Source organism: Centroberyx gerrardi, chromosome 6 (genome assembly GCF_048128805.1).
Source record: "Centroberyx gerrardi isolate f3 chromosome 6, fCenGer3.hap1.cur.20231027, whole genome shotgun sequence".
Taxonomy (NCBI): domain Eukaryota; kingdom Metazoa; phylum Chordata; class Actinopteri; order Beryciformes; family Berycidae; genus Centroberyx; species Centroberyx gerrardi.
The window spans coordinates 14,317,862-14,338,008 of NC_136002.1; the positions used below are offsets into that span (position 1 = coordinate 14,317,862).

The window sequence follows — 20,147 nt, forward strand, 5'->3', positions numbered from 1 at the left end:
TGGGCAGGGAAATAGCTGTGTATTTTGGCATGTTAGAGGGGGAGCCTATAACAGTATCGTATTTTTCACTCTATAGTAGTATAGATATATTTCAAGAGGCAAGGCTATGCAGCAAAAACATGGTAGTGGCGTACACGCTCGTCTCTTATTTGTAGATTCCCATCCAAGTCATGTACATTTAGCCTCTTGGTGAACCAAATCTAAAAATCTTTTTTGTATTTTTGTAAGCCTGTCATGACAACCTCTCTATAAATTGTACATATTTAACAGTCAATGTACTAAACAGACTGGAAGATAATGCTAAAAGCATGAATACTGTCTGGTATCATTGCTACCAGTACGCATGTGGTTCATCTGTATAGAAGTTATGATGAAATGGAACAACATAAAACATATGATAAAACAAGAACAATAATGTCTGTCTCCAGACCTTTATGATATCTATTGGTGCCACATTAAACAATATTTGACCTGGTCCTACTTATTTTCTGAGTTCATTTAACATTTGGTCAAATGAAGGTCAAATTTGGATCTCAATGCAAAACTGACCCCTTGTTGCCGGCCAGTTCCGAAACACTACTCTGCAAGCATTTCTCTGAATACTACTGGAAATCAAGGTTGTCATCAAGACAACAACAACCACGCAAATAATTCAAATCATTTCTGTTGGAGATAATTGGGAATTGGGCATGCATAAAAATACTCAAATTCTGAAAATACTTGGAAGGTCACTTCCATGGGATATCAAGCAGGCTGGCTTTGGAGTGTGTCAGCTATGGTGTGGAGTTTGCCTCCTGCGGTGATGAGTTTAACAGGTCACAGATGGTAAGTTAAACTTTTAGCCCCCTGAGGGAGCATTCCTACAGGAGAGAGGTTCTCAGGTCAATCGCATGGTAAGGCCCTGCATAACAGGGTAAAACGAGTCACTGCCATGCCCACCGAGACACACAAAACAGGGGTTACAGGGATGTGATCAGGACAACACAAAACAGCTGGAAGTAAAAGGAAGACACCAGCAAAGGAAAACTGGATAGATGTTGTGTGTCCAAAAGGCATGAAATCCAGAAAAAAATGACACCCCTGGGTTACACAACTAGTCTGAAACTCATCCTGAAAACTCATAAGGTGGTTAGTGATGTAAAGGATGGTTGCAAGCTTAACACAGACCTCAAGACCAAAACAGTTTGTAAACAACATTAGATTGGCTCACACACATGTGAACACACAAACCCAGATACAGATGTAAAGGGCCTGAAGATGAAAGAGTGCGTAGAGCCCTGTACCAGATGTTGTAGGTCTGTCTGGTGTGCTGGCGGAGAGCAAGACAGTAGGCCATCACGGACTGTTATCAGCTCATCTGTTCTGTGTCTCATCTTTTCGTTTTCAAACGGAAATGATCGCTCCAACATTCAAGTATAGAGCTCAGACATGCAGACATGCTCTAGGGCTGTAGACAAGAAGAATTTATACTGTGCATCTCTGAGGTAATTGCTATGGTTGCGACATCAAAAAACCTGTTGCAAAACAGGCTAAAACCCTAATAACCAATGGTCACTGGGTTAATAAATGCAACCGTTTTACGAGCTTGGAGAACTGGCGACTTCTACGATGCACAGCAGTGAAATACTATGGCTAATGTTAATTTTTGTTAGTACTATGAGCGTGGAGAAAATATGTCCAGAAACCTAAGCAGTCGGGCACGTCTGAGCTGTGTATTACTAGCTTGTTTCCCATAGTTACAGTGAAGGCAGGCAGAAACTAGGGCTGGACCCGAATATTCGACTATTCAGATATTCGTTCGTTGGGTAGGTATTCGGTTTTCAATTTTGGGATTCGGATATTCGTTTTTTTTATGTAATTTTATATGTAATGATCGCTGCTTGGGTGTCTATATAGTGACGTCACACTTCCGCTCTTGCGGAGTCAGAGCTTGACCTATATCACAACAACGCCTGCCCTTTATAAAACTACAGCTGAAGTATAAAGTTTTTCGTCTGGTGTTCATCTCTTCTTCTCTAACGACTCCCCGGAGATCATCCACATCTCTACAAATGGCGCCCGAACCGTGTCGTAATCACCTCGGATTTAAGCTGTGGCCACTCTGAGTGAGGTCGGACTGTTGTTTGAGTTCAAGTGGATTCAGCGTGGTTGCCGTGGACTGCTATCTCCACGCTATGACGGTGTCTCAGTGGATATAAACGGTGCTAAGATACATTTTCCTTGGCTGCTAACTGAAGGAGCTACAAGACCGCTAGCTGGCTGGTTGCCAAGAGGTTGCCGCTGAGTTTTCTATCCCATTTTGGACCGTGTAGGAGCGACGGACCTGTGGACTCCACCAAGTATGTTTTCAGCGCTGTGTTTTTGTGAGGAGGAACTGTGACTATGTGTGAACTTTGTCGGGTGAACTGTTGCCCGTGTATGGAAAGCCAAGCAGTTTGAAGGTGCGTTACTCTTAACACGACCCCCCCCCCCCTCCGGCCGAAGCTTCGAATATTCGCTGTTGATTACTACCGAAGCTCCGGAACCCAAAAAAATGGTATTCGGGACAGCCCTAGCAGAAACCAGTGACTAGTGAGAGATGTAATAGCTTAGTATGATGAGGATCTGAACCCATGCAGTGCTAAGTACATGGTACTCGCATTGGAAGAAAGAGCCACCAGGAAACCCCATCATCATTAGCTCATCTGAGGAGAAAGAAGTGGCCCATTTAGACGAAAAGAGATCTGCTGCTTCTGTTTCAGCAATTAAATATGACATCATCTTGGTGCGTAGCACAAAAACTTTTATGCAACTTGTTCGTCTACCTCCTGGCACCACCTGTTTACGATGACTGGCCACTTCATCGATGTGCACCTACATTAAGTCCTAGGGCTGGGCACCTAAGGTTGGTACTTTTTGGGAGAGACCGAATCAGGTCAGTACACAGTACCCGAACATGTCTAATTGGTGCCAACTTTCAATACTTTTGTATTGTTCTGGTGCAGCCAATCTTAAACCGCAACAAGCCTTTACAGAGGTGAGCACTCAGGCACAGCACAAACTTGCACAGCACTGAAATGATTTGGTAGTTTGTAGGTAGCTGACTATCTCTGGTTTTAGCAATCTAGCTAACACTAGCTAAAACAGAGCTTGCACCGATTTAAGTAGACATGGGTCATTTTTCTAGCTTCATTGCCTAATCATGTCCCTACAATAAAGTTGATTGCCTGAAAAAAGTACTGATTTGACACCAGTATCAAATTCAAGGGACCAGAATCACTACCGAAAAATTTGACATGATACCCAGTCCTATTTAGTCGTGTAGAGGACGGATCATTCTACTCTTCAGTTACGTCCGTTTCCCAGTGATGGGACAAACATGATTGCTGAAGTCACACATTTTATATCTTACTTCACTCCACAAAGACAAAAAACAATAAAGTTTAACCAACAACACATCTTTCCAAACGACGACTTCACTGGGAAGCGTAACAAACCAGTCGTCATTCTGGCCTGGCACCCAGCTCTTTCCTGCTCTATTTTGCCCCGTCCTCGGACTTCATTTAGCTACACACACAAAACGTATCCTCCTATTCCTTCTGGAACCTGATTAAAGTAATATTTCTGACACAGTTGGAGCCGTGGCTCACAGGTAGAGCAGGAGGTCTTGTCCACCCAACAGATACACACACACATGGTGGCGGTTATTTCCTAAAACCACAAGTAGGACGCCCTGCACCCCCATCCCTTGCATGGTAGGGACAGGGCAGTATAACATTCTGAGGCTGTCCCTCTATGTGTTTACAGCCTCCTCCTCTGATCCCGGGACAGTTTATGAGAGGAAATATGTCTGAATGGGCTCAACCCGGAGAGGACCGTGGGAGGTCCATGCCCGGCCCCTAAGTGGAGGAAAAGCCATTTCTCCAAACCATGATTGGACGGCTAGGTGTGTAGGAGGGGGGAAGGTCAATGATCGGATGTTGTGATTGGTGGGTTAGTTCTGTAGGAGGAAGTGGGTATCAACGGACCCAAACCTCAGACCCTGGGGGTGGCAATCTCCGGCTGGCAATAAAAACATCATCAACTCTTTGACGCAAACAGTCAACACACCCCCACATCTTATATAGCCCACACAGCACCAAGACACACATTAACAAGACCTGCTAATGACACAAAACACATGGTCCATGCAATGTGCTCCATTTCTACACAAGCAAACTGCTGTTGTCAAAACCTTGTATCTGCAAAACGTGAGCTATTCAGTAATTAAGAAAAAGAGCCTCATTGTCGTCTCCCACGATTTCATCATGGGCCTATGGATCGGTCTTCATCTGTTAACTCAGAATGTCTCACACAGCGCTAATCAGATTTTGATGAAACTTGGGGGAATGATGCATCTCACCACTGTGTTCCAACAAGTTCAAAATTACACTGGAGCGGGTGGGGGTGGGTTGCCTCTTTGATCACCGAAAAAAAAAAAAGAATCACTGAAGACAAAAGCAAAATCCTCTTGAGTAACTAGCATTGTTTTTTTCTCTTTGGGCCTAAACTAGTGAAAGGATCTGGACACTGAAAAAAGCAGGACATAAGAGGGGGAAGACAGAACAGCAAGAAAATGAAAAATTATGGTAGTGTTCTGTTCCAATTTAAAAAATAAAAATCACATTGTTGAGACTATTCCTTTTTGATCAGTGGGTAGGATCAAACTCCTTGAAACTCCCGAATCCTTGAGAAAACCTTGAAAATCACAACCTGCTCAAACAGGATATTATGCCCATTTGTCGTGTAGCAAGAGCCAAACCAGCCCTCTGCTACAGCATGCCAAGGCCTTTCGTTCACATGGAGCAGATGTGTGCTGGTAGAAAGACCCATCCAGTCGGGGGAACTATGGGAATGCTGTGCCAGCGCTTCTTATGGATTCCTTTCGCCAGCGAGGCCACAGTCTCACCAACATAGCCTGTGACTGACCACAAAGCAGCCCCAGACAGAAACAGAGACAGACAGACAGACAGACAGACAGACAGACAGACAAATAAAGGCAGGAAGAGATGGCAATATGCAGACAGTAACAAGAAAAGGCGCGCAGATAGACGCAGTGTGGTGGTTGGTTCTGGCCATGTTTGACCTCAGCCAGCTATTTCTGCACTGTCAGGACCAAACCTTTTCATCTGCTCAGCCCTGTTTGTCAGTATCACAGACATGAAAATGTCAAAAATGAAAACCATGGCTAAAAGAAGGAGCTGCTGACAGAGAAAAAACATGTTTAGTAGCCCCGGAGATGGTCAAGAGGGAAGCCTATTGTTTTGTGTTTGTGTGTGTGTGTGCATATTTGCCTGTCTGCCAACTTGTGTGTGTATCTATGTGTGTGTGTGTGTGTGTGTGTGTGTGTGTACATTTGTGCGAGGACCAGTGCATATTGTGCAATCTTCTGTTGAACTAACATGGCTGGCATGTGCCTGGGAGGAAGGGCCCCTGAAACTGATTGAGGGATGTGGTCAGAGAGAGGTAGGAGGGTTGGAGAAGAAAGAGAGAGACAGACAGAGGGAGAGAAAAACAGAGACGCAAAGAGACAGAGACAGACAGAGCAAAGACAGACAATGCAGCACCAACACGTGCCGTTGCAACACTGGCTGCGGTTCCAAGACACTTCTGATTGTCAGTAAAAATGAGCTGTAAACCCATAGGTACCCTGTAACTCACGCCATGACCTATCTCTGCCTATTTCTCTCTCTTCTTCTGCCCCCTCCCTCCCTCCCTCCCTCCCTCCCTCCTCTTCCCACTCGAGCAGGAGACGAAAATGCAGCAAGACATCAGATGTTGCTATGGCAACAGAGGACAGCGCAAGTGAGAATATTGTGGATGGATGCCATGGTGAAAGAAAACAACAAAACACAACATAATAAATAAGCAGCAGGACGTAGCTCCGCTACCTGACTGCTTCAGCTCCCCAGAACACCGCCGTTCCTGCCTCAAAGAGGTGAAGGATGACAATATCAGTCGAAAGGATGACCGTCGTCATGGTTACAGAGCAGGGAATGGCCAGACATCGCTATGGTTGCACAACACAATGTTTCTAGGCTTTTTTTATTGCAACGGTTGTTCTCCTCTATACTGTTAATTTGAATTAGGCCTCTTCCTCACTGATTCTAAAGCTAATGTGCATCAAATGTTAACCATGCTAGTATATTATCCACAGATATGGGTCATTATAACAATCAGTATTAAACGTTCCTATCCCAAATAGCCCCTGTGAGTGAAGTGTGGCCCTCTGGACCATGGGCTGTTAGGTACTGGGGAATCCATGAGGGATTCTGTTGTTGTACACGCCAAGAAGAGGAGTTACAACCTTGACAGACCTTGTGGATCCAAATTCTGTGCCAAGGGCATTGCTTAATGACTTGTGAATCTTCTTGTGATTGTTGAGCATCTCACCATGTTACATATAGGCAGCCAGGGCTATTATTGTGAAAATCCTACTTTCTGCACTTTTGCACGACCCCCAAAAGAGACAGTTAAGAAAATGTTCCAGTGCTGATGCAGGATATATGCAGGGTGGGGTAGTGTACAATCGCTACCATAATCTCCTAATGGTGAAATGCTTTGGGGGAATCATGGCCAGGGCCGTAGGGCTAACTGACCATGGCTCTGAGACGGACAGGATTTCTGAGGCCTGGAAGACCCGAGAGCCGAGTTCGCCCAGACACACACACTTGGAAGTGTTTCTGTAGAGTTCTTTCAGTGGTGGACTGCAGATGTCGGGTAATGTTGGTTTCCATTTCAGAACATATAGTGAACTTATTGGTCTGGGACTTATTCCAGTTAGAAGGAATCCTAACTATTCATGTTCTGTGATGTGGTTGTGAATGTCAGTGGGTAAACTATGACCTCCAAGCACACAACCATCAACATAAAGCCAAAGCAATTATACTATCATAAAAGTATTAATTGCTTTGATGTATATTATTACTTTACCTCAAAGTTTGATTTTGAGAAGTCTTCAGCTTGCACTACATTGATGTTCATGCTGCTATATTTCACGCAGGTACAATGCAGGACTGGATAGAATCACTGAAAACACTGGCTCTCTGCAAGTTTACTTGAGCAATAAGCCGGGAGATGTTGTGATTTACAGTGATTTTAGAACACTTGTTAGGCATGACATGAAGCCCAGTGCCTAAAACCCTCTCAGCTGGTCTAAAAACACTGCGAATTGTTCAATAAACCTTTTATTTTTAAATAAACAATAGTTAACTGATAACAGACGTTGTTCCTCCGCCAAGCAATATAGTTCTGGAACGCGGTTGCTAGGCGACACCAGAGTAGCGGAATGAGTGATGAGTGATTATCAGTTAGCCTGGCGTTTCAATATTTAAATTAACTGGTATGTTATGGGCCACAGGTGTGCGTTTATCGGATAAATTACAGCTGCCCCGACTCAGCCAATCAGAACTGAGGACCGGAACTATCCGCTTTAATAATATGTGATTCCATCTTCTTGACGCCTGGGCAAGAGAGGGGATTGTGCAAGTTCACTTGGCAGGCAGTCCGTACCCCGACATCTGGAGAGCATTACGTCTGCAGGAGACGTGAAGCCAGGCTCGGTGCACGGCTTGCCCCTCGCCCCTGGATATCAAACTACGTGTCGTTAACGATGTTTTTTCCATTTCCAAACAGGTCAGAGACGCCAGGTTGTTGGCTAGGACCTGCTTTTCAGCGACTTCACACAGAAACAGTCTCGTACCCAGAGCTTCCAGGAAGAAATGAGGAGGGGAAAACGAGAGATTAAACATCCTAATCTCATCATAGGCCAAGCAACATGACGCCATCTGAAAAAAAAATACAGACTGACAACAGAAGTAGGCCTACCGTTGCACTCAGTAGGTTATAGTGTGAAGGTAGAGTGTAAAAGGAGGCTCAGATGAGCCAGGCCTGAGGGCCAACATGGCCATTTTACTGACTTCTGGAATGCATGTCTCAGAAAATGTATGAACATCTCCTGTGGTGGATTCGCAGAGGAATCCAGTAGAGGTATATACATTGATACACTGTAACCCAGGCTTGCGTAACGTACGTTAAAACGTAGCACTAGGCAAATTGGGATAATACGGAGCGAGCAGCAGCAGATGAGTGTTTGAATAAAGAGAACTGATTTTTCACATTTAAGCAACGGCTGTCAAAACGACGTGAAAGACGGTGTACACAAAACATCTGTAGCTAGCAGCTCTAAATTCTGCAGAAACCGTAGCAAGACTCCTAGGCTGGAGCCACACACAGCACTGTGGGCTGCAAGAACTGCTAACACAGGGTTGAACCGTTTATTCACTGCTGCTCTGTCGAGAAATAACGTTTAAAACAACCGTAGCCTACCTGCAATCGCTCCGACGCGGGCTGCCACATATTAGGAGAATCAAAGGTTTTCCGTCTTTACTACAGCTTGTTCTCTTTTCTCAGTCCAGCTCACATCTGCTCGTTTTCACAGCTTGCCTCTCTTTCCTCCTTCAATCTGGACTGGACGGTAATGAAGGCGACGTTGCTCCGCCTGCGTGTAGTTACCGGACTGGCCTGCAGGTGGCGGTACCAGGTCTTTGTTTGTAGTGTCAGCCCTGCTAATGCTGCCTTCACGTGCTGTCGGAGATACCGCGATTTCACCAGAGCGTACATGACTCAACAAAGTGGTAAACACGACCGGGGAAATTTCTGTGATATTCGATATGACAAATAAACAAGCACAAAGAAACGACTTTTGTTTTAAAACAAATATTGGTATACCAAACAGACCAAAACTATCTGAGTGCAGGAGAAGTCATATTTACGACTTTTGTACTCGGAAGTTTGAGCTTTTCGAGGAGCATTTGAAGGCACCATAAGAGTGAGTCAGCCTCAACTGAGAAACCAGCCAATGCAGGAATGCTGTGAAAATGCCATTGATCATATAAAAGCCTAACATAAATGGCATGGCATTATTTCAGCGGCTAGTGGCAATAAAACTTGGTTAACTTCAATCTCTCACAGCAATAATTCCCAAGTTTCACAAAGGCAGCTAAGGACAAAGTCTATGGTGAATTGCTGCACAATGATTTGCCCACACAGTTTTGATCTTCTTAAGCTTCTCAAAACCATGTTGTAACAAAAACATTCCGTCTGCCCGGCTGTGTTGAATTGAGATTGGCCTGGTATGACCTTGTTATTCTCAGTGAGGTCTGGGGACCCACTGAACCATTGTCCATTATTCACTGATTTAATTGTGCTTTTTGCACGATTACACAAAAAGTAGTCTAGATACTTTGCGCACATACTCATAGTGTAAATCTACCAAATGAAGAGTTTTGTTCAAAATCCACCATTTAACAAAATGAATGCTGACATGAAAGTAAAACTAATTTCAGGAAAACACCAGCATTTTTCACTATTTTAAGACCTTTACCTACACAAAAGTTGGTGAAATCGAGTATATTTTTGCGATTGGGTGATACATTTCAAGTAACTTTTTTTGCTGAAAAATGCTAAAAAAAAAATTGAATAATTAAACCCCTCAACTGCATGTAGCGCAATGAGAGAATCTCAGTTTATCAACATGGAGGCCTTGGGATGAAAGAGATCGAGAACCCCTGGTACAGAGGATGTGTCCTGGGACTCATCTCAAGGCCAAACAGAGACCACCCTAACCCCCCCCCCCCCGGGGCATACAGAGGGCAAAGGTCAAACACTTGGCCTCCATCTCAGACTATAAGCAAGCCATCAATAACGTCTGGTGCCCCTGCAGTGTGTGTATGTGTGTGTGTTTGTGCACACGCGTGCATGTATGTAGGTGTGGTGAGCGACATGACTCCACAGCCCCAGTCTGTATTTAGAGCTGTTTACTTGGGGAACATCTGGATTAAGCCTCAGGTCAGCGAGGCCGTTCACAGGACCAGCGCTCCATATTTGGTCTTTCCCACGGCTGACAGTTCAGTCTGGTGGGTACGACCTTGGGACAGGCCAGTGGAGAGAAACAGATGTTGTAGAACAGTTGTTTACATTTTTTTTTGTTTTTTTTTAATCAGGCCCCATGTTTTCCAAAATATTTTTTCTTGTGTGTCAGCTAATCATGACTGATCTAAAATTAATGGAACTACTAATCCAGTAAAATTTATGGAACTACTGTAGATGCTTCACTGTCAACAGCATAGCTAAATGAAACATTGAACATTTTCTTAGTTTAGTAAGTGACACAGCACCACTGTGATGTGGTGACTTGAAATTTTCTGATATTCTCACTTGTCTGTTTTAAAATGGAGGATTAAACCAATGTCAATATAATCCATACTAGTAGATGAAGAACTGTGGCACACACTAAATTTTCCCCAGAGAAAAGACACAAATGTCCCAGCAGCAGTAGATAGTTTGTTGACGCTGAATGAGGCCTGGGTCAACAAAAACTTGTCAGCCTGACTGTGGGTGATTGATTGGTTGTTGATTGGTGATAGTAGTGTTACAACCTGGCTCAAGGAAGGTCATGGTTGAAAACATAATAAACATAGTTTTAGTTTCATTTACAAATCATTAACAAATATATTTGATTTTAGTTTACAACAATTTAAACAGAATTCACACAGGACACCTGGTGAATAGATTGTGTTCACTTGTATCTTTATTGTTACATCATTCAACATAGATAATAGGTAATCATGTGGTTGCTGTGTTTAAAAAAAAAAGAAAAGGAGGAGGATTAGCTGAGCCTAGTGGTAAAACATCGCTCAGGCCAGAGGCTTGACCTGGAGAGGAACAACACAGCTGCACAGACAGAGAGTCCAGAGGCAGGACACAGAAGCACACATATACTGGAGTAGACTGGGCTAGCCATCCTCATCCTCATCACCCTCTCCCTTCTCCTCCTCCTCCTGCCTATCATCCTCTACATCTTCTCACTTTCCTCCTCCTCCTCTTTCTGCTCCCTCAGCTCATCCCTAAAGCCAGCGGAAGGCCACTCCTGCAAAGAAACTCTCATAAAGAAACTATTCAACACTGTCAATACTAGCAATTTATTTGTACAGAAACGTCAGCAGTGTAGTCAATGGCATAAACAGGTACACTGAGTACACCCAATTATTTTTCTGTGCATTTAGATTACACCCTATAAACCTAGTTATCACTGAAATACATAGGATGGTAGGGTCACAGTACTCCACTCTCTCCTCAGCAGTATACCCACATTCTCTACTATAGTACACCACTGAGAAACTTGCATGTAAAGAACAGGACTATATGCATTTAAAAAAAAAAAAAAAAAAAGCATTGCTCCATCTGCTCCCAGTTGACTAGTCGTTTTATTACACATTTTATTTGATCTACCAACCACAAATTACCCAAAGAAAAGTTTGGCACAGACCTGACAGAGAGAAATACAGCTACGATGAAAAACAAAAATACCAACAACCAAGTACGAAGGGTTTCAAAATAATGCAGAGAAAACATCAAATCTACCCATGCACCAAGTAAGGCAACCTACTGCAGATCTTTTAAATATAGAAAGAAGGTACAGTGTATGCACTATGAGGAGTGCACCTATTACTACCACAGCTGTAAGGACAGTTATCAGCACTGCCTGCTGAGTCTACACTTAGAAATTGGGTTCATGGGTCGCTGGCCCCATCTACAGACAGACAGTCTGGTGCAGACTAAAGTCATCACTCTATTGTACAGCAGAGGTTACTGGTAGTGTCACCCTTCATCAACAACTAAAGTAATGCAAAGTATGCTCTTATGCTACAATATAGCCTTATCGTGGACTTTGACAGGAAAATAGATGTATCAAATTCCAGATTTGTTCTTTTTAAACTACAGTATAGTATATTTTGGATTTTTTTTTTCTTCTTCTTCTTCTCCACTTTACATTCAATTTTGTTTTGCTGTTATTTTTTTTTTCTAAAGAAATACTGTAAGATTTATACTGACTTTCTGTACGTGTGTGTATTCATGCACAACTGTACGTGTGCAGTTGTATGTGTGGGTCAGGTTAAGATGTGCTGGGACGGTTGTGTTTTACAAATCCTTCGTTTTGATGAGGGTAACCAGAGGCTTGTCATCAGGACTGTAGTCTTCATAGGTGATGGGAGTGGCGTCGTACATAGCGGGTCTGGACTTCTTCCCAAATCTAACAGGAAAGCATATACATCAGCCACACATCATTATTTGCATCATCTCATATGTTTTTGCAATGTAGCTGTGACTATGACACAACAATTTTTTTGTTTCTATTGAGTTAGCACCCGTGATTTAGTGGTAAATTAAACATAAACAATGACTTTCTAACTGTTACCACCGTCTACTATGTGTTCTTAAAGAGTAAAACCCCAAATTTTAAATTATTAGTACAATTACCATCTGCTATTGGCTGATCTCTGGTGCTAAGTGATGTCACCTTCTATAGAGTAAAACAGGTGGTGACATCACCTGGCACCAGAGGTCAGCTAATAGCAGATGACAATTTCAGTGGCATGCTTTTTACTATTAGATGTCAGGCTTTACACAGATTTAGGTTTGGGGTTTAGTTATAAGGTTTTTATACCAATCCTGCGACTGACCTGGCGTGGCGGATGGAGGCGATGGCGTTGCTGAACTCGCTGTCGATGCTGCGGCAGTTGTAGAACTCCTGGTAGGCGTGGCGCGACGAGCCCTGGTACTCGATGCGGCTGATGCGGCAGATGCCCACGATGAGGATGATGAGCATGAGGACGAAGGCCACGCACAGAGCGCCGATGATGATGTAGAGGGAGTGGCGGGGCATGTTGGTCAGGGTGTCCTCGGGGTGCGCTGGCTTCCACTGCAGGTCTGGGAGAGTTCAAACACACACACAGGAAAAGGTAAGGATGTTGCTTTCCACATGTCTAATTTAGAATAACCGTTGTACAGACGGTTTCTGGCAGGTTGACTTACGGATCTCACAGCTGGGCCCCACCCACCCTGGTGGACAGTGACAGGTGAAGCCGTTTGATTGGTCAATGCAGGTCCCCCCGTGGTGACAAGGGCTGCTCTCACACTCGTTGATGTCGACCTCACAGCTCTCTCCTGATTGGACAGACATATCAATCAACAACAGAGGTTGGAAAGTCCCGGTGTCCTGACCCAATGCTTTTCAAATAGTCGTTTCACCATTATTTCATTGACTTAATGTTGTTAATGTTCTCACAATGAGAGATTGTATAAGAAGGGCTGTATAAGAAACTTTGATCATTCTCTGTTTTCATTCTGTGAGCCTGAGCTCTTTCTGTCAACTCCCATAGTGGAAAATCTGAATTGGAATGCAACCAGTTTCTTATGGCAGTCTACTAAATAAATGCATTATTTACCATTTGATTGATTTCAGCCCTATCCCCAATCATGAGACGCATACTAATAGGCAAGGTAGTCAGGCTGATGCATAGTGCAAGTGCTCACCCAGGTATCCAGGTGGGCAGGCACAGGAGGCGTTGAGTCCTGCGCTCTCACAGCGGCCGCCGTTCTGGCAGCGCAGCTTCAGACACGGGTCCTTGTAGATCTCACAGTGTCTGCCTGCATGGGACACACACACACACACACACACACACACACACACAGTACATGTAATCATTTACAGCATCTAGTTGCACATTCAGTCCTGTGAAACACATACAGCAAAAACAAGCTTATTTGCAGATGTGTGCACATGTTTAAAAAAACATATTCACACACACACACATACCTTCAAACTGTGGTGTGCAGACACACTCATAGGCGTTGATGAGATCCCTACAGGTGGCATAGTTCTGGCAGGGGGCAGACAGACACTCGTTGTACTCCTCCTCACAGTACAAGCCATGGTAGCCTATGGGACACATAAATACAAAAATGTTGGAATCATTAAAGATTTTAACATGTTGTATTTCTACTGCACTGCTAATGCACCCCGAAGAGGATGCTTTAACCTCTATTTATTTAGGGAAAGGGTTTTCGCTCGCTTCATATTCACCGTTAAACACTTTGACACCTAGGAGCTGCCCGGTGCGACCACAGCATTCATCTGTTGGCCACCAAGTAGCAGGGGGTTGAGGGTTAAGTGCCTTCCTCAAAGGCATCACACTGGTAGCTGCTGAGGTAGGGGAGCGCGATGCTCACTCACTTTCCTTGCTCATATTTTCTCTAGAGACAGTTCAGGGATTTGAACCAGAAATCTTTCAGTCTGCTTCTCTAACCTCTACCGCCATCCCAGCTGTCCCGCTCTTTCAATGTTTGTTGTACTTCTGCTGCAGTGTTGCTTCACCCCAAAGATGAATTATTAATTGATCTGTAGCCTATATGGGACGCATATGTTAGATAAAGAGAGTAGAGCCCGCACACTAGGAACATTCATACATCTTTATGTATCTTTACGTTGCTCTAATAGCCCAGCACCTATTCAATGTGTGTATAACTACTGCTTATCCATTACACACAGATATGCTGTCATCATGGAGGTCCCATTTTGTACATATTTGCTGTACTCCTGTTGCACTTGTTATCCACCCTTAATAAGAACTGCTTGGGAAATCCTGTACTAATGCATAAGGAGACTGTGTATAATGGCTAACACTGCATCAACACATCATTGGATACCATAATCGTTGCTGCGATACAAACATAACAACCAGAAACTACACAACGACAATCAATAAATAATGATTAATTCTCCAAGAAGTGCATGAGTCATTTGTAAGGACAGCATATCGCCATCGATTTTCATGGACATAAGGTCAAATGGCATGCAGTGCACAGTGTTTTCCATAGGATGGCAGCTGTGTACTGAGACAGAATGAGCCTCTAACGTCAGAAAACAGCGCGACTGCAAGGTCAACACACAGAGACTGACAGACGCTCGCTGCCTCGTCTGTTTCCTCTTCAATAGTAACAGGCTGCAGCAGCTGAACAGAAAAATACAAAGCATATGTGAAAGAGAATATAGCGTGGCTGACTCATCTGTTTGGCTTGCACTGTTATGTTTGTTATGCAGATACATCTGCAAGAAAATAGGAAAAGACTGAAAGACAGAGCAGCGTTAAGTTTTCTGAATTAATGTACTTTTGTCTGCATATGATCTTTAATTCTGTCCTATAATACTATAAAATAGTCTAGTGTTAGTCGATGAGGTGTGTTTTATATGACCCCCATTGTATATATAAATCAATAGCAGTTAGGCTGACAAATAGCTGTAATTCATGTACATGCCCTGATATAAACCTGGATGTACCTGCTCAGACTCTCGATTAAACCTCTGTACTGGTATTGAAGTCTTCAGAGGAATGCTTCACAAGCTAGGGTTGAGGAGCCAAAATCACTGGAGGACCCATGTCTCTTGGGTCCCTACATGACAAGTGTAGCAATCTGTTTTCATTAGCCCCGCTCCCAGTTCGACAGGCTAAATTTCTCACTTGGGTCTCATGCTGAAAAAGTTTCAACAACCCCTCCCTGGGCCACCGCTAACGTGTGTTTGGGAAGGAAAGTGGGGGAATTAATGAGGAGCCCGGTTAGAGCCTCCAGGGCCTTCTCAGTGAAATGCCAGTGAAATGTCAAGTGCCTTTCCTACACTCTGTCTGCTTTCTCTGGGCTGGATGACTGGATGACTGGCTGGCTGGCTGGCTGGATGACTAGCTGGCTGGCTGGCTGGCTGGCTGGCTGGCTGGCTGGATGACTAGCTAGCTGGCTGGCTGGATGACTAGCTGGCTGGCTGGCTGGCTGGATGACTAGCTAGCTGGCTGGCTGGATGACTAGCTGGCTGGCTGGCTGGCTGGATGACTAGCTAGCTAGCTGGCTGGCTGGCTGGCTGGCTGGATGACTAGCTAGCTGGCTGGCTGGATGACTAGCTGGCTGGCTGGATGACTAGCTAGCTGGCTGGCTGGCTGGATGACTAGCTAGCTGGCTGGCTGGATGACTAGCTGGCTGGCTGGCTGGCTGGATGACTAGCTAGCTAGCTGGCTGGCTGGCTGGCTGGCTGGATGACTAGCTAGCTGGCTGGCTGGCTGGCTGGCTGGATGACTAGCTAGCTGGCTGGCTGGATGACTAGCTGGCTGGCTGGATGACTAGCTAGCTGGCTGGCTGGCTGGATGACTAGCTGGCTGGCTGGATGACTAGCTAGCTGGCTGGCTGGCTGGATGACTAGCTAGCTGGCTGGCTGGATGACTAGCTGGCTGGCTGGCTGGCTGGATGACTAGCTAGCTGGCTGGCTGGATGACTAGCTAGCTGGCTGGCTGGATGACTAGCTGGCTGGCTGGCTGGATGACTAGCTAGCTGGCTGGCTGGATGACTAGCTGGCTGGCTGGCTGGATGACTAGCTAGCTAACTGGCTGGCTGGATGACTAGCTAGCTGGCTGGCTGGATGACTAGCTAGCTAACTGGCTGGCTGGATGACTAGCTAGCTAACTGGCTGGCTGGATGACTAGCTGGCTGGCTGGCTGGATGACTAGCTAGCTAGCTGGCTGGCTGGCTGGCTGGCTGGTTCTCCTGTGAGCTGGTTACAGAAAGCAGGAGGCTGGGATCCTTCTACATATCAGCTAAACAGCAGCCTTCTGTCAGAATGCCAACAGGCACATATGCACACACACACACACACACACACACACACACACAGACACACAGAGCACGGATGATGGGATCCTTCTACATATCAGTTCTCCAGCAGCCCTCTTTCAGAGCGCCAACAGGCATTTACACAGACACCACCCTACACACACACCCGCCCCCCGTACACACACACACACACACACACACAGGCATTCATGTATGCACGTGTGCACACATACAGACACAAATGCTCATACACAGCATACACACACACTCAGACACCAGCTGGAATACTGATGAGGTGGAGAAAAGGTCAATTATGGCCCTAAACGCTACGTGTGTGTGTGTGTGTGTGTGTGTGTGTGTATGTGTGTGTGTGCGTGTGTGTGTGTGTGTGTGTTTGCGTGTGTTTGTGTGTGTGTGTGTGTGTGTGTGTGTGTGTGTGAGTGTGTGTGTGTGTGGCATGTGTGTGTATGTTCACTGTAATGTCTGGGATGCTAATTACAAATCACCAATCTCACCAATCCCATTAGACAGGGCTGTCTGAGCAGAGACATTTGATTGGATGGATGGCAGCATCTGCTCAACTAGCACAGTCACGGCCACAGACAATGGCTCGGAGCCATACACACACTTGCAAAGCAACTGTTTCACCATGGCAACCAGACAACAGAGGATGAGAGGGAAATGAGGTGAGGTAAACGCACAGAAAGATAAAGACTAGGAAGGACAAAAGGACAAAGAAGGGAATAAAATACTCAAGAAATACAAAATGGAGAAATTAAGATGGAGAAAAAGGAAAGATATCTGAAACCATGGAAACTTTTGCCTTCTCTGCAACCCAGGACACAAGAGGAGTGGAAATCATTCAAATATTTGATTAAACATGAGGAATACGATGTATGGTGGGATTATGATGGTGTGTGGTTTATGTCGTCTCATAAGTGATGTGTCCATTTTTTAAGATGTTCAATATTCTGTCAAATCAAGTGTGGCTCTTGTAGTTCAAATATTTGTAATTTTTACCCAGGTCCAAAAATCTGACATTTTAAAGCTCAGACCTCGTTCCAAGTTCAAATAAATAAGTGGAAGGACAGCTGTGGGCAAAGTATGTGAAACTAATTTTCATGACAAACCTGTGACTCAATATTACAAACGTGAAGTAGAAATTCATCGGTGTCCTGCAGAGACCTTGCATCTTCAAAAAAAAACAAAAAAACCTTTATGTATTTCAGAAGAAGAGCTTACTTCCAGGCTCATGACACATGCCATCTTGGAGGGATATGTTAGCTGTCAGTTCCAGCAAAAGAAAATTTAAAATCCAAGATACAAGATATATGGATAATTTAAACAACCTAACTTTCTGAATCTGCACTAAACAGTTTTAATATCTGAATATTTTCCTTGGGCCAAACCTTAAAACAGCTGCAAAGGAGACAGTTAAAGCAGCAGCCACAGAGTTTGTCAACATAGGAGAATGAAACGATCATAGGGATCATCAAATTAGAGATGAAGACAGCAAGTTACTGGCTCATAGATTAGACTGTCAGATGGTATGAACACACACAGAGGAGGAGGGGTGGTATGTCAAATTATGTTTATGGGCCACAGGGAAAGTCATCCCCCTCCCCTCCCACCACAGGGTAATTGCAAGAGAATGGATAATGATTAGTCATCATTCCACTCAATTGATTTGAGCACAGAGCCATCAGCACCACTGCCACGATCAGCCCATCTAAGAATAACTCATCACTCAGCCGAACGATATTTATTGCTTCTCTGCCTGAATGGGAGCCAATGCCACAAGCCACCGTTCTTTTACGTAACACTAAACGTGACAGGCTCTATGTAAAAACAGATTTATAGTGGTGAGAGGGGCAGAGAGAGAGAGAGAGAGAGAGAGAGAGAGAGAGAGAGAGAACAGAAGAGAGAGCGGGTGACAGAGACAGATCAACACAGAGAGAATATAAGAGAGGGGAAGGTATCCCATAGAGACCCTTGGGTGAGACTGACAAAGAGATGTGCCTGCAGGACACTCACACTGTGTCCTGTAAACAAGTACAGACTCTGCTCGGTCCCACGGTGCGTCTGTGGCAATGACTTATAGTTCTGTCTGAATACGAGATGAGGATTGCTGGAGTTTTGTGAAAGTTTGCAGCTAAGATTCTGAAGATTCATAGATTGCGTTAAAGGGGCCAGAAACACAAAAACATGTTTTTTGAGATCAAGTTAACTGATATGTAGGTGTTGTTTGAGATAGAAGACAGTAATACCGGCATTTAGGTTAGCCAACACAGTGTCTTTTTTTTTTAAATCTCTTATAAACTATTAAACATATTTTAAACAGAATGTCTTTTAACGTCTTCATGTTGTGTGGGGCTGTATTTGAAGTTTTTTTTCTTCTCATTTTATTGTAAAGCACCTTGTAACCTTGTTAAGAATGGTGCTATATAAAGTTTATTATTATTATTATTATTATTATTATCATTATTATTATTATTATCATTATTATATAAGTGCATATGTTGAACTGCCGATGTTGTAAGCGTTACATCGTAAATTCTCTTTCAAATCAAAAGTAGGTAAAAAAGTAGGTGCTGCCCATGTTCATTTCATTGCATTTTTCAAAAGAGAGGGTTAGGGAGAGGCAGAGAGGGACTGAAACCTTTAAATTTTCTGAATAATTCAACTGTTATTTCATTTTATTAATTAGATACTTCTCAATTAACAACAAAATGAGGTGAGGATGTCTCACCCCTAACTGACTTGAGCTAAATGTGGCTCTTGATGTCCACAGCATTGTGGCAGCCAGAGCCCATATTGAACAGAAAACTTTATTAAAGCTGTCAGTCGGCGAGAACGCTGACACATCAGCTCACCTGGGACACACAGACACCTGTAGCTGTTGCCCACGCTGCGGCAGATGCCGTGGGCGCAGGGGTTCAGGGCGCAGAAGTCCACCAGCTGGGCACACGTGGGGCCAGTGAAGCCCGCTGTGCAGCTGCAGCCGAACCCCAGGGGGCCGGGGCCCTGGGCGTAGCACGTCCCGTTGTTGTGGCAGGGGCTGGAGGCGCACGGGTCCACCTTCTGCTCACACATGGCACCCTGGTAGCCTGCGGGAGGGGGGTTAGGCAGGAGGGGGAGGCAGGAGAGACAGGGCAAGAGGAAGGAAAACGGATTGAATGAGATATAGATAGATGAATATGTGGATATACACTCTAACAGTTGTCATGAGATTCCAGCACAAATCAATTTCTCTACCCACAAGGCCACACTGCCAGTATTCATATATATACTGTATATGTGTAATTATTGCAAATCAGAGTCCAGCTTTCCCTGATGGAGCACTGTTTGTATTTGGCTCTTTAGTTTTCATTCATCACTCCCTGTGGGCGGGAAAGCGTACATTCCTGATACCAGAATTTCTTTTGGGCAAATAGGGCGAATCTACAGAGTCTCAATTAGTAGGGATGGGATGTTCTTCTCTGCTGCAGCCCCACCTTGTGATTTAGGCTGATAAGACGGGTCTATTTTTACATAAAAATCTTGCCCCGTACAGCTTTAATTCACAAGCAATGGCAGCACAAGAGAACAAAGAATGTGTCATGCTGTTGCATTAACAATTCACAGATTAATAA

At 44.4% G+C, this 20,147-nt stretch overlaps 2 protein-coding genes across 2 annotated transcripts in view; both read right to left on the reverse strand.

The window, feature by feature from the left end:
* The window catches only part of pid1 (phosphotyrosine interaction domain containing 1), a 29,279-nt gene extending 20,804 nt beyond the window's left edge, over positions 1–8,475 (reverse strand). Inside the window, exon 1 of the mRNA XM_071916378.2 lies at positions 8,347–8,475. Within this exon, the coding sequence (XP_071772479.1) occupies positions 8,347–8,376 (30 nt within the window). The 5' untranslated portion in view covers positions 8,377–8,475. The remainder of the gene's footprint in view (positions 1–8,346) is intronic.
* A 3,361-nt stretch (positions 8,476–11,836) lies between these two features.
* dner (delta/notch-like EGF repeat containing) overlaps positions 11,837–20,147 on the reverse strand; it is a 56,762-nt gene continuing 48,451 nt past the window's right edge. Inside the window, exons 8-13 of the mRNA XM_078284303.1 lie at positions 19,389–19,622; positions 13,679–13,801; positions 13,396–13,509; positions 12,895–13,026; positions 12,543–12,789; positions 11,837–12,112 (exon numbers count right to left, since the gene is read on the reverse strand). Coding sequence (XP_078140429.1) covers positions 12,001–12,112; positions 12,543–12,789; positions 12,895–13,026; positions 13,396–13,509; positions 13,679–13,801; positions 19,389–19,622 — 962 coding nt within the window. The 3' untranslated portion in view covers positions 11,837–12,000. The remainder of the gene's footprint in view (positions 12,113–12,542; positions 12,790–12,894; positions 13,027–13,395; positions 13,510–13,678; positions 13,802–19,388; positions 19,623–20,147) is intronic.